This window comes from Bactrocera neohumeralis, chromosome 6, assembly GCF_024586455.1.
Source record: "Bactrocera neohumeralis isolate Rockhampton chromosome 6, APGP_CSIRO_Bneo_wtdbg2-racon-allhic-juicebox.fasta_v2, whole genome shotgun sequence".
Classification (NCBI taxonomy): domain Eukaryota; kingdom Metazoa; phylum Arthropoda; class Insecta; order Diptera; family Tephritidae; genus Bactrocera; species Bactrocera neohumeralis.
This window is the reverse complement of record NC_065923.1, coordinates 50,176,142-50,191,783: the sequence shown is the minus strand read 5'-3', so window position 1 is coordinate 50,191,783 and position 15,642 is coordinate 50,176,142. Positions and strand designations below refer to the sequence as shown.

General features: G+C 37.9%; 1 protein-coding gene across 6 annotated transcripts in view; it reads left to right on the top strand.

The window, feature by feature from the left end:
- Positions 1–15,642, top strand: part of LOC126763448 (MOXD1 homolog 2) — a 137,919-nt gene that overhangs the window by 81,079 nt on the left and 41,198 nt on the right. For all 6 annotated transcript variants that reach the window (XM_050480968.1, XM_050480966.1, XM_050480964.1 and 3 more), the window contains one exon: positions 8,825–8,980. In XM_050480968.1, the coding sequence (XP_050336925.1) occupies positions 8,825–8,980 (156 nt within the window). The remainder of the gene's footprint in view (positions 1–8,824; positions 8,981–15,642) is intronic.

Here is a 15,642-nt window from a genome sequence, read left to right as displayed (position 1 = left end):
AACTACTTTTTTTGAGGTGGTATATATCTTCTTTATACAATGCTCTATCGTGTCTGCCTTGGATTTCCAAAAATTTTGATTTGAAGTATTTTTAAAAAATTCGAAAAGGTCGAAAAAATCGGGTCAAAAAAATTTTTTTTTTCAAGTCATCCTACTACTTGTTTTTTGTGTTTTAGATCTCTACAAGGGTTGAAATCACGTCAACCAGGACGCACCGTTTTTTTTGAAGCCCCCACTCCACCGGCCCGTATCTCGACGAATTTTGGTTTTTTTTTCTTGCAATTTTTTTTTATTATTAAAATGTCAACAAAAAACATGTAAAAAAGAGGACAGTAAAAATGTTTTTGATTTTTTTTTATCTTAATTTAAAAAATGCCTAAAATTCATGAGTCCCCCCCTTAAGGGGTTCCTAAAATTTAGGATATAGACCCCATGTCCAATTTTTACAGCTGCTCTTCAAAGCCCTTCCATACAATCTTGTTTGCGAAATTTAGCGCTTATGGCGCATTTATTAAGAGATTCATCGCATTGTAGGAAGAAGTGTCAAAAGTGCTTCTTCTCATTAATATTGGTGGATTTAGCTTCAGCGGTTTGGAAGATATGTATGTATGCGCATTAAACCATTTAGGAGACGGGCCACGTCCACTTTTAAGTGAAAAATGTTTATTGACATTTTAATAAAAATGTGTGAAAAAGGTACTGCGATCACCTGTACCAAATTACAGTTTTGTATCTTAATTAAGGGGTTACATGGGTTTACGGGTTTTAAAAAATCGAAGTTTTTTATTACCTTATTAAATTGTACAACACCTCTAGAATGTTGTGCTAAATTAATCAAGTTAATCCGAGCAATAGTTTCGGAGTTACATCCTTGAGAACTAGTGCGCTCGATGCTAGCTAGCCTAAGGGCGCCGTCTTTAAAGCCGTTTTTCTCGAAACTACGTTTTTGAAGTCGGTTGGCAAGATTTCTCGAGAAGTATTTAACCGATCTTCATGAAATTTTACACAGTTCTTTGAGATACGATTCTTAAGGACTTGGACAAATGACTTTGTTTGATTACAGCTATGTGAAAAAAAAAAATGTCGCCAAACTTTCACTGAAATTTTAATTTTTTTTGTAAAAATATCTGCCAAAAATCCAATTTCCAGTTTTTTTTCCTTCGTCCAAGTTCTAAGTTAAGGTTTTAACTAAAATACGTATATTTTCACTTTAGATGATCCTGTAAAGAGTTATCCTGCCAACGCGGGCGCACCTTTTTTCCCAGCGTTTACCGGAATGGAAAAAATTTTTTTTTCCAAAAATTTAGAAATTTTTTTCTTAATAGTGTATGTTTGTTACAATAAAAAATTATAATAAAATATTTCATTTTTATATGAGAAAAAAATTAAAAAAAAAAACTGTTCTTTACCCGAAGAAACCCATGTAACCCCTTAAGTGCTTACTTATTAGACTTTATAGGATTTCGTTTAATGGCGATTTTTGGGCGTGTTAGTGGTCCGATTACGGCCATCTGTAATACCAATTTTCCTTTTATACCAAGTAATATCAAGAGATCGCAATTTTTGCTCAAATTAGCGCTCGTTCAACTCGTCTCATCATCCCGATATACGTCGAGCTGCGCAGTTGAAACAAACCATTGCAATACAATATAATACTTGTACTGTACTTCCCTCAAATTGAGCACTTTCTTGACTTTATTCTAATAGATGTTGGGTTAGCACTTAATTATATTATACTTAAAAAATATAATTACTTATATAGTTACAACATTTTGACTGCAATACATTTACATCCTCGGCTTGTGCCCTCCGGCCATGTCATTTTGATTATAGTTACAAAAGTTCCAAGTTCATAATCCTATTAAATTCACTTTTTAATCTGATCAGACGTCACTGCCAACCAACAAAGCGCACCACCACCACCACTTTTTAACATTTTGAAATGAATTTCATAGAAGCAGAATTTATTTTCGTTACATTTATTGATTTAAGAAAGGACAATGGAGCAAATGAACTCGCCCAGTGCTTTTAGCTCAGCGTGGCTCACACGCTCTTGGTGCGCTGCCTCCACGACATTCGAGCTCGCAGACTCACAACAAATTAAATCCTTAAACCTTGACACGTTTGCATTCGCCGAAGTGTTTAACGTCAATGCTGTCGGAGTGAAGGATGCTCGAAGCCCTGAAGTAGAGATGCTGAATGTGGCTGATACGAAGGCAATGTGCGCGATTTGTGAGGATGGCTTCAGCATGAAGCAAATGGAAGTATGATAAGACTTTGACCCAGCAATTAAAAACTTAACAACAATGATAATGACTACAACAACAATCATCCAAATATGGTTGATAGAAGCAATCACAAAAATCACAAAAGAAACGTTAAAGTTTTGCTATTCTAACGGTTCAGAGTAGCAGTCACAGCAAGATGAAACTCTACGGGGCCAAGTTCAATTTCGCCCCCAGCACCACAATGGAAATACATGAAAAATAAATGTGAACGGCTGTATATTTCTCGTACATATGTGTGTACATATATATTAGCATTTCATGTATATATGTACGAGTAGACGAAGGGTATATGTACAAAAAACCTCTAAATTGACTGTAGAAAGGTCGAGCTACATATATACATTTAAATATATTCACACATATATATATATATATGTATGTAGATACATACCTATAGTATGTATAGGTATTTGAATACATACATACAATATACATAGGTATAACTAGGCAAGTTGTGGGTGCGGGGTCCAATTTATGCAAAAGTAGACGAGATATTTTAAATTTATGGCAACATACAGAGCATCTAGAGTAAACTTTTTAACTGCATAAATACGACAACTTTACATAAATTGTGTGGATACTCATTTGGTACATATGTATGTATAAGTTGGCACACGTATCTTCTTCGCTACTTGTGCATTGCACAGCTCGTGAATATTTCGTATAATTATCATTCATCTGACAATATGCACCACTACCAGCGAAGTGCTCCTCTGTCTTCATAGCGGCGGTACAAAAGGAGAGATGTCGCAAAGGACTTTTAATTTCCGTTTCCTGTGATGCCTTTGTTCTTGTGAAACGAAAATCGGTGGAAAATTGATACAACCAGAAAGTGATGCCGAGAAAAGCAACGAAAGTAAAATATTTAAACAGGGCGTGTATTAAAATGATGTATGAAATACCGAGGCGAATGCCCACATATAACCTGAGTGACCTTCTGAACTGCTCTCATTTTTTGCTTTCCACTCCCCTTCAACCAGCTCGGCTTTTGTAATAAAATAACACAGAGAATTGACGAAATTGTTTGAAGAAAAAACAAGCAATAAATTTAAAAGTCTGAATGTATTTATCGCTGCTCAGCCATTCGGTATTCAGATAGAATGTCCATATGTGACACAGTTGTCAGTGGTAATTGTTCCTACGTAAAGTTCAGCTCCCTCTTTTTTGTTTATAAACGAAAGTGCTGTTTGCAAAAAAAACTAGTCAATATAGGTACAGACATTTATATAGACATTTATATACGAGTATAGGTACGATGATCAGAATGACGAGATGACCTGACCGTGACTGATGTTGCAGATGGAAATGGAACCTTGCCATTCCCACAAATTGTGAGTAATCGAAAACCTGTAAAGTGTTGTAACTAGCTTTAAAATTGTTTAAAAAGATGCCCTAACCTAAGTTTAAAGCTATATAAACGCTGAGAAAACGGACAAAGTCAAATGATAATCGTGTCCCATCCCCATATAAACATCATGTTGAACTTCTAAAAGTGATGTAAATCAAAAAGTAAATGTATCAGAGACATTCAATTGTGCAACCGAAATATTAGGGAAGAACTTCATACTTAGATATGAGTAACAAAATATCGCTTAAGTGAAATCATATATCTCAGGAACTACTGAACCCATTTCAACCAAATCTGGTAATTAAAATTATTTTAAAATTTTTATGTTATATTGCGAAAAAGGGCGCAGTGCAACCACGCCTACTTCCCATATAACACAACTTTAAATTCTATCTGACCTTTACTTTCCAGAATATAAATCAATATCCAATGAATATATCGGGATAAAACATACATTTATCTATCATACCATCTATGTACATGTCTAGCAGCTGTCAAAATCGGACCATATCTTTTCAACCTCTCACATAGCGAATATGTGGACCCCATATCCTATAGTTGACTGTTACCGAAAATATCGATTAATCTGTGAGATATATAAATGAATTTCGGAAATAGTACTTTCCTGCTAATAGTATGCCTGTATATGGAAAAAGTGTTGAATCAGATCAATACTTCCCTTGGCCACTGTATTCCCAACATAAAGATTACAATATATCGGACAATATATGTATGAGTTTTTTAATTACATTAAGAGAGCGTGTTTTTCTAATAACGGTGCTTCTGTGTGCATAAAATGGATAAAATCGGATGAAAACTTGCCCTAGCCCCCAGGTAATTAATATCTGGCTTTTCACACATCCGGTTGACTTTACTGCTACTAAACTTAAACTTAGGAAAAGTTTATTAATAATATGAGGCATCCCACAAGGCTCTTATCTCCCACGTTTAATATAAGAATTTCAAACTTTCCGTTTGCTTTATACCGTAATACATATGTAAGATATCTTAGCAAAACTAACTGAATGTATAATACTATAGTTTACTACTGAAAATATGTGCAATTGGTCTACAAATTGTGGGGGTGGGCGACGGTTCCTTAGAGGGGGGGTTTTAGTGACCTGCAAGTGGCACATACCGCTGCTGTGACGATAGCACCGATGATGCGGAAGGCATTTTCCACCTCCTCACCCGCAAAAAAAAAAAAAAAAAAATCCCAAATCCATATACTACATACAAGTATTACTCAGGGGCGTCGTGCTTTTTTGATTTTGCCTTGGAACAACTTGAAAACGATAACGATTTTTTAAGAAAATCATCTTCTCCGATGAGGCTCACTTTCGTCTGAAAGGTGCGGTAAATAAACCAAACTGTCAATTCTTGTCCGAAGAAAATCCTCAAACAACCATTATATTCATCTAAATTGACAGTTTATGTCAATTCGTCATATATCTCGTACAGCTCATCGTTTATATATATATCATATATATATATATATATATATATATATATATATATATATATATATATATATACGCGCAAAGTAAACAGACTTTACAAAAAAAAAAACAGAACAAATGGGTTTTTCGGCAAAATAAATCTTTCGCAGAACTTTTCTGCACTTCAAAAATGTCGAGTGTTTTTTGGTCAAATAATCGTCTTTCGAATATTGGATTCTCATCAATTTTTGGTCGTCAGTCAATTTGTGCGGAAAAAACCGTGCACACACCTTTCGTAAGCCCAAATGTTCGGTCAAAATGCGATAAAACGATGTTTTGGAGATGTTCAATTCCATTTCCATGAATTTCAACGATGATTTCGGCTGATTTTTTATGAATTCACGCACAGTTTCGATGGAATTTCTGGTGATCAAGGATTTTGATTGACCCTCATGTTGATCGTCATTTATGTAGCACCGATTCGGTAAAAGTTTTACCAATTTTAAAACAAAATGTTGTTAATGTTGGCTCTTTGTTCGAAGCTCATTTTCTCACCGATAACACAAACATACTGACACTTAAAAAGCAATAACTTCAGTTCCAAGATGAAATGTCATGAAATTCTCACTGGATAATCGAAAAAGATAGCAGATTCGATCGAACCAATCGACATATAGATGACACCACCATGGCCAGAGTCAAAACTTCCTGTTTAATTTGGAACGCACCTTGTATATGCCAGTTATCCGTTTGCAGATTGTACCGTTGCTTTAGAAAATAATCCGTGAAAAATTTTTAGAATAAAACAGTTTTTCATTTGCTTTAGATCTCTCAGTTTTTAGGGCAGCTAAATGTAGAGGCGGTTTCGAATCGCTGATTCAAAAAAATTAGCAGCTTCGTAGGGGAAAAATGTCGTGTGCGAAATTTCAAAAACTGAGGGACTTACTCGCGTAGTCAAACAAACTTGTTTGAATACTTTTTTATTTACAAGGGTATTCAAATTTGGTGTAATCACTGTTAACGGGTTTTCTTTTTTTCTCAAAATATTAAATATTACACTGATTTATGGTTTTGAGACAATAAAAAAGAGATTCTTCCTCTTTATTGGCGCAGAAACCGCCAACAACAGCGCGCCAGTCGTTTCTTCTTTTCGCTACGTGGCGCCAATTGGATATTCCAAGCGAGGCCAGGTCCTTCTCCACCTGGTCCTTCCAACGCAGTTGAGGTCTTCCTCTTCCTCTACTTCCCTCGGCGGGTACTGCGTCGAATACTTTCAGAGCTTATTTCGATGAACTACAAGTTCATTAATGTCGTCGTATATCTCATACAGCTCATCGTTCCATCGAATATGCGATATTCGCCGTGGCCATAGGACCATAAATCGTTCGCAAAACTTTTCTCTCGAAAACTCGTAACGTCGACTCATCAGTTGTTGGCGTCGTCCAAGCCTCTGCACCATATAGCAGGACGGGAATTATTAGTGACTTATAGAGTTTGGTTTTTGTTCGTCGAGAGAGGATTTACTTCTCAATTGCGTACTCAGTCCGAAGTAGTACCTGTTGGCAAGAGTTATCCTGCGTTGGATTTTCAGGCTGACAATGTTGGTAGTGTTTATACTAGTTCCAAGATGGATGAAATTATCAACAACTTCAAAGTTATGACTGTCAACAGTGACGTGAGAGCCAAGTCGAGTGCGATGGCTGTTTGTCTGATGACAGGAGATATTTCGTCTTGCCCTCGTTCACTGCCAGACCCAATTGCTTTGCTTCCTTATTTAGTCTGGAGAAAGCAGACTAATGGCGCGGGTGTTAAGGCACGATAGGGAGTCGCCTTGTCACCTCGTTTGTTATCGAACGGCTCGGAGAGGTCCTTCCGATCCTGACGGAGCTTTTGGTGTTGCTCAACGTCAGTTTACACAGCCGTATTAGTTTTGCAGGGATACCAAATTCAGACATCGCGGCATAAAGGCAGCTCCTTTTCGTGCTGACGAAAACATCTGGTGTGTGTCGATTCACAAAATTTGGCACATGGTGAATATCTGGTCGATAGAATTTGCCAGATCTAAAGCCACACGCGATGATCCAATCAGTTTGAGTGAAGGCATGCTTTCGTCCAACCATATTTTACAAAGAAGCTGATATGCTCCTTATCAGTTCTTCACGTGTTTGAATACAATATCTCATACTTCTTTACCCGCGATGTTGAGGCCGCTGCTTTCGTGACCATATGTTCTGATACATGCTCCTTATCAGTTCTTCGCCGCCGTGTTTGAATAGCTCGGCCGGCTATCCATCGGCCCTCGCCGCTTTGTTGTTCTTCAGGCGGGTAATTGCTATTCGAACTTCTTCATGGTCGGCCAATGGAACGTCTGCTCCATTCCTGCCATTGTACGTTCACTGCCATTCAGCAGGCTGGAGAAGTGTTCCCTCCATAATTTAAGTATGCTCTGAGCATCGGTGACTAGATCACAAGATTATGCTTCGGTCTTGAAACCTTCTGTAAGCCGCGCATTTTTTCGTAGAATTTTCGAGCAAGTCAAGTAGAAAATCGTTCGGCTTGTGATTCCAGCTTCTCGACGTGGAACCTTCCTTGTGTTTATTGGCGTGCGTTTTCTGCTGCTCAGAAACGGGTGCGAATCTTGGCTGCAGCAAGATACTTAGTAGTCTAAGTCGATGTAAGGACCTCGGAGCGCACGCACATCTAAAACACTGGAGACGTGTCTTTCGTTTATCACAACATGATCGATCTGGCAGGTGGCTTGAAGAATTTTCTTATGCTGGAATCTAGTACTACAGATAACCATATTTCGAGCCCTGGCGAAGTCGAAGAGCCTCAACCCATTTGGGGATGTTTCATTGTGGAGGCTAAATTTACCGACCGTAGTGCCAACGATGCCTTCTTTGCCACACTAGCGTTAAAGTCGCACGATTTTGATATCGTGGGGGGGACAGCTCTCATAGGTGCGCTCCAAGCGTTTATAGAAGGCCTCTTTGGTCGCATAGAAGGCATCCTCTCTTCCGTCTGGGCGTGGGCGTCGATCAGCGATATGTTTAAGAACATCGCTTTGATGCGGATTGTGGCTAGACGTTCATCCCGGTTTCAAGAACGAGGTGAATGACAGGACTCGGCGATGGAGTCTCTCTCCCACCGCGAATATCACTCCAAATTAGCGCTCCTTTATATGGCCACTGTAGTAAATGCCACAAGGACCTACTCGTCTTAGTTCTTGTCCCGTCCATCGTATTTCTTGATCGTCGGTGATGTTGGCCTTCACTCTAATGAGGACATCAATCAGCTGGGCAGCGGCATTTTTCCAATTACGGAACCGGACATTCCAAATTGTAGTCCTTAATTCGTTTCCCATGGTCGTCATCAAAAGGGGGGTTTCTCATCCGAGACTTGTTATTTTTCATTGGGTGCGTTTTTCACGTGGCGGGTCCCAAACGCAGCACACAACCCTGTCGAGGGGATGTTTCGCCTTCTCACTTTAGCTCGCCTTCAAACGGATGTTCTTAGGCTACCCAGAGGACACTTGGTCAAAGACCGGAAGTCGTGAGCTGCTTGAGCCATATGTAAAAGAATCGTTTCTGGCCACTCCCAAGCGAATGGCGATCAGAGAACTTTCCTCACTTGCGTGAACTTCTACACATGACACCATCCTTCTGAGTGAATAAAGTGATTACCATATTTCAAATTTAATAATTTTTTATCTCATATATTTATTTAAAAAACTTATTTCTTTCTTTTAGGATCGTCACATAACTAGAAATGTAAACACAGAGCCAATTGTGGATCCATCTCAGGACTATATTCTTATGTTGGGGTATGAAAATGCAACACATACTGTCTTACGATTTCGTCGAAAACTAGACACTTGCGACAAATTGCACGACATCGCTATTACGGTAAGTACAGTCATGTATAAATAACTGGTTCTCCAAATATCTAATCGAATAACTATAAATTTTGATTTGAATAATAAATTAGTAAGTTCGTGTGGAAATGTAGAATTTATCCTTTCCCAGCTTAGAGGAGCAAAAGGGGAAAATATTATAATAATAATTGGTATTGCAAAATGTTGCACATATGTATATTTAAGACTCGATTTTCGAATGTCATTTTTGGTATCTTATCAGCTTATAGTACAGATCGAATTTCCACTTAATGTAATTCCTACATACATATAAGTAGCTTTATACTTGAAATATTTATGCTATCATCAACCTAAATCAGACATATCAGGATGTTTGTTATAACGGGTAATCCGAGTAGAGGTACTTTTCTCAATAGCCTTTTTTTGTTTCAAGCTGTCATGTTATTTTTGTGCAATACTGTTTGGTTTGAAAAGATCTACGAACAACGTTTACAAACCGTTCTTCTTTATTTCGAAAACTCACTTTCCGCAAATAATGTGTTTCGCGCTTTTCGATCAACTTATGGTCAACACAATCAGCCTACTAAGCATACTATTCGCAACACCATCACCCATCTCGAGATACAGCATTCAATTCGACACAAGAGACCACGCCCAGCACGCAGTGAAGCAAATATAGCAGCCGTAGCTAAGAGTGTTAACAAAGACTGTGAAGAGTCGATTCGGCGTCGTTCGCAGCAACTCGGACTGATGGTCGAATGTAACGACTTGGCGCAGTGCAGTTCTTAAATTGAAAGCGTACAAAATACAGCTTGTGCAAGAACTGAAACCGCTCGACTTTCCCAAGCGGCACCGCTTCGCTCTATGGGCTCTTGAAAAGTTCCAAAAAAATCCGACGTTTTCGAGCCAAATATGGTTCAGCGATAAGACCCATTTCTGGCTCAATGGGTATGTAAACAAGTAAAATTGCCGCATTTGAGACTAAGTGCAACCTGAAGAGATTCAAAGTCTGCCATTTCATTCAGCAAAAGCAACGGTTTAGTATGGTTTGATATCTGAAATTGAAGCTCGTGCCCTCGGCGACATTTGGTTTCAACAAGACTTCCTACGAATTGCATCAATCAATTGATTTATTGACGGAACGCTTCGGTGAGCAGATAATTTTACGCTTTGTGCCGGTCGATTGGCCACCAAGGTAGTGTGTTATCACACCGTTCGACTTTTTCCTGTGGGGATATCTAAATACTAAAGTCTACGCGGACAATCCCGCTACGATTCAAGCCTTTGAGCAAAACATCACGCGTGTCATTCGCCAGTTACCAGTCGAAATGCTCGAACGACTCATCGAAAATTGAACTCAATCGACAAAAACTCAACTAAAGAGAACACATTGCGTTATGAGTATAGTAAATATAGCAGAAATAGGGTATCCAGACCAAAACCACTGATTTATTTACTGTAAAGTGAAACAAAAAATATAGAATTTTCTAAAAAATTCTAACATAAGATGGAGAAGGTCTGAACTGATCGCATTAACTTTTGACATCACTACATTATACCTGAGAACATGTTCCCACATAATTTGTTGGAAATAGCCGACACACTAACCAACATAATCTATGTTGGGTTGGTGGGAGGTTGGGTAATTTGTGTATGTGTTTCATATTAGTATTTTCGTTTTGAATTTTATTAAGATAAATCACATATTGACCGACATATTCGTTACATAGTCAATCGAAAGTTCGAACTTCTTTATATTATATATATGTGACCTGGTCTACGGAAAGGGGGCTTAGATGTCAAAAAAAAGGAGAACAATTAATGAGATAACGAGAAACTGACGATTATTTTTAACAGCTTTTCCCAGAAAACTAGTTTTCGCACGTTAGCCCCCTTTTCGTAGACCAGGTCACATATATAGGGCTAAGGGAAGTATTGATCCGATTCACCCACAAGGGCACATTGGCCAGAAAATTGTTTTCTCTAAATTTCAATATAAGTCCTCGCAGAATTACCGATATTTTTGGTTAAAAAACATCAGTAGGCACCGTATTCCACACATTCGGTCACTGTGGATTTTCAAGGTTATGGTCCGATTACGAAAATTAAATATCTAAGAGACAATATCTTTGCAAAGTTTCATTATAAGAATTTCTTGTTATATTAACTTCCGTTGCACCGAAGGTATAATACCCTTCAAATGAATATATTTTTAAAATTGTCATTGACATTTTTATTTCGACCGTAGAATACCTAAAATGTATTAGTGTTAATGAAGTTTCGTTCTTTTCGTTACAACACATTTTTATATGGTTTAATTGGGTATTCTCATGTAATCACTTCGAAAAACCGATTTTTTTTTTGTATATTTTGACAGTAAAACCAATTGAAAACATGCTGTTAAAAATTCAGACCGAAATTCATAGTATTTGATAAGTTACAGCTCATAGTCGCCGACGTGTCGTAAGCGACTGTCTACCAGGCGCCATGACAAGTCTGCAGCTGCTACGTTTCTAAACGCATTTTTCTCGAATCATCATTTTCTGAAACTGTCATGGTCCTAAAAAAAAGTATTCAACCGATTGCTTTAAAATTTACATATGTTCTTCCACTCATTTATAGTTATCGTCCCTACCAGAATTGTTTATTTCCGAAAATATTTTCATATTTTTTTAACGATTTTTAAGGAAAAAAAACAAGATTTTCGTGACTTTTTTTTGAAGTTCGACATTTTTTTTAATGAAATTGATTACACTTGGTAGGGACGATAGCCGTCGAACTACTGAATAATAATCCATTCGATTTTTTTATTTCAGACAACATGAACAGCCGCTATCACCATGACCAGTGAACTACTTTTTTTTGTTGGGGACTACTTTGATTTAAAAAAAAATATATTAAAAATGTAAAAAACGAAAAAAAAATTTTTTTGTACATTTCATTGTACATTGTCGCATAAAAAATAATTTTCTAAAAAGTGGTAAAATGTATGCGTTCACATGAGAATACCCCCTTAATGGTAAAGTCAACTACAAAATGCGCGCATATGAGTTCTTTAATCTAACAAACCTACACAATAAAGACTCGCTTGAAATGTCACTTTGTTCGATGAGAGGTTTGCAATTTGGATTTCATTAACCGCTTAATTCAGTAAAAACATCTTCATACACAGTTATAATCGTCAAAGGGAGTTCAAATGCATGAACACTTATAAAGATATGCTTACAATATGTTTGTATGTATGTATAGTGTACTCGCTTTTATTTGGGCACCGACTCATGCAAACCCAAAGTGATAATACTTTTATGTATTACGAAAATCTTTGGCTAAAACTTTCCAATTGCTAAATAAACTTGCACACTTTGGCACCAACAAAAACATTCAATCGAACACAAGCACAAAGCTTTCCAGTGAAGACGAGCAGGTTTGCGGATACAGCCGTAACTACGTATGTATGTAGTTCAAACACCACCACACCAGGTATGTGTGTCTGTCAGAGCTGTCGCAGCACCAGTAGGAACGAACTTAGTCAAACAAAAACAATTGTGATTATAAGTAGACAAACAATGTTATAGCCTAAATTACACATCAACAACCAAGAGGTTTGCCGCTGTCTCGCAAATCGGGAACTTTCGTTCGCACACACCTACTATACATATGTACATACATGCATTCATATTGTATGAACTTCAGGCAGTATCTATTGGTATAAGTTTCTCCCGTTCGCGACCTTCTATCTCAATATTTGTCTGTCGAATTAATTTGAATCAGCGGCGACATCCTTGTAAATACTTGTACTTGAACATAAAGCTGGCAATCTGAAGCTGATATCATGATATAACCATGCTATTAGGGAGTGGGCCGCGTTGAGTATTTAGTTTCAATGAGTTTCTGTTTATGTTCAGCAAGCCATTGCTGGTGGTTTACGTACTAACGGTAGTTATTTTAGTTTATTTACTAAATATAATATGATTCAAGCAACGGTAATCCATTTGTGTACCTAACTTGTTAGGGAAGTCATCACTAGAAGCACCAAAAGCTTAACCAAAATATACTCGATTAATTACACTGGTGTGCTTTGTGTGGCGATAAGAAAAAAAAACAAAATTCTAAACTTTTTAATTATACAGTTAAGTCTATATAAATTTGTTAAACTCTGTGCAACTTTTATTATTCGATATAGCAGTTGTTTTTCAGACATTTGGTTTACAAAAAGAAATAAAACGCAGATACATACATACATATGTGCATAATTTAATGTTATGACCAAGAATTCAGGTTTATTATAATTACAAGGATTTGACATTACGTTTTAAAAATGATTTCGGGAAAGTAGCTGCTGCGGCTGGATCGAATAAAATGCAGCCATAAAGCCTAAGTTTGTACCATTACGAGGTGCGTCAATCATCTCGGGCTTATCTGCTTACAGGGTCCGGCACTCGAAGTGTACTTCAGACCGTTCACGCAGCTGTCGCACTGGAATCAGCTGTTTATAAATTTGCTGAATGACAGTTCGGAGTATTGTTCACAAGTGTACAAAAGCGTTTTGCCAAAAGTGAACGCAAAAAAAGTGATCAGCGATGGAACTCAAACGTAATAATGTGATTGCTTTATATTTAGCTGGAAAATCACAGCCAGCAATTGTTCGTGAGCTCAAACACCTTAATGTGAATAAAGTTTTTGCCTAACGCACCATCACTCGTTACAATGATACTGGAAGCATCGCAAAGCGCCATGGAGGTGGTCATCAAAAGACTGCAACGTCACGTGAGATGGTTCGGAAAGTGAAGAAGCGACTTGAGCGAAATCCACGACGAAGTGCCAATCAAATGGCTAAAGAACTGAAAATATCCGATCGCAGCATCCGACACATATTGAAAAATGAGCTCAAGGTCAAGCCTTACAAGTTCCATAAGGCCCACGATCTCACATCGAAGTAGCAACAAGTAAGACTTGAGAGAGCGAAGTTGTTTTGCTTGGCAGAAAGCGATCAAATTCCGAACATTGTGTTTTCTGACGAAACATTTTTTCCAATTGAGCAATTCGTATACTCTCAAAACGATAGGGTTTACTTGACCGACCGTTCATACGAGAATCTAAGCCATCGGTTAGCCACCAGGAGGCAGCACCCGCCACAAATAATGGTTTGGGCCGCTGTCACCGCAGATGAGCGCTCTCCAATTGTTTTCATCGAGCCTGGCGTCAAAGTAAATGCGACATATTATCGGGAAAGTGTTCTGGAGGCTGCTTAGAAGCCGTGGACGTCGCAAGCCATGGACGTTTCAACAAAACTCAGCACGGTCTCACAAAGCGCGAGTGAACCAAGAATGGCTGAAAAATAACGTTCCGAACTTCATTACGACCACACAATTTTTCTCCAATTCACCAGATGCGAATCCAATGGATTATTCTCTTTGAGCCATTTGGGAGAGCAAGGTCCGAAGTTAAAAATACACCAGTCTCGAGATGCTGAAGAAAGGCATTGTCCTTGAGTGGGCCAAATACCGGCAAGTCACGTTCGGGCAGCTTGCGATTCATTTTTGGACCGACTCACAGTTAAGACAAAAGGTGGTCATATCAAGCAAAAGTGAATTGGTCCTGAATTTATGATTATTTTCACACATTTTGTACTTTAAAATAAATGAAACTAATTTTCCAAACCGAACTTATGGCTTTTTTAATTGGTTACCCTTCGAGTGAAGACGAGCGACTTGCAAAACCGCACTATCTTTGATGCCACGTCACGTCACGTCACACCATGCCCTTACCAAAAGTTGTTTTCAATAAACTTATTGTTTGTTTGGCTGTCTGGATCGATTTTGTTCCCATTTAGCGGTCCCTGTGACTTTTTGTGTTAACTCGACACTGTGGCACGCATACGTTGAGCTTCGTATTGTATTCAGCTTTATTTAAATGGTTCCAAGCGGTTTTTTGTGCCGTGTTTAGTTTCTGGGAAATCGAAACAGTGCTTACATGACTTCCAATATTTGTCGATATTTTCGAAAACTAGCGTTACAGAGCTTAGTCCATCTTTGACATCAGATATGAAACCGCTGTGTATATGTAGTTGTCCGAGGAATCGGTATCGTAGTATGAAGTGGCTAAAATGAATGCCTCCACCACAAAATGATATTCTCAAAAAGGCATCTTCACTAAGATCCTGATATACGATCAAGGTTTCAAATGTTTAACTCAAAGTTTCCTTATAGATTAAGCCGAATTTCCTAATTAAAACTAATTTTGAATAGTTTGTTTGATTAATACTTATTTAATAGAAGCTAATCTAAAAATATTGCACTTCAACTAATAAAAAAAAATTTTATCATCAGCAGATGAGCGTTATATTGTCGGTCTAGTACTGAAATGGTTTTTGGTCAAAGTGGGCGAAGCCTGGGTAAAAGCTTCCTTCTGCAATTTCTTCCGTAAAATTTTGTGTTTCTGACGTTTTTTGTTAGTCGGTTAACGCACTTTTAGTGTTTTTCAACATAACATAAATAGCGGCATTGGTGCCATTGTTTGGGGATCCTTTTCAGCGACTGTACCTGGTACACTTCATTTTATGGAAGGGATTCGAAGATATTTTTAAGCGAAATTTACCTTTTCAAACGAAAAGTTGGGGTTGGGCGAAGAATGGCTCTTTTATCTGGCATAAGGCTTACAAGGCACGAACCTGGCTGCTGTATAATACTTTAC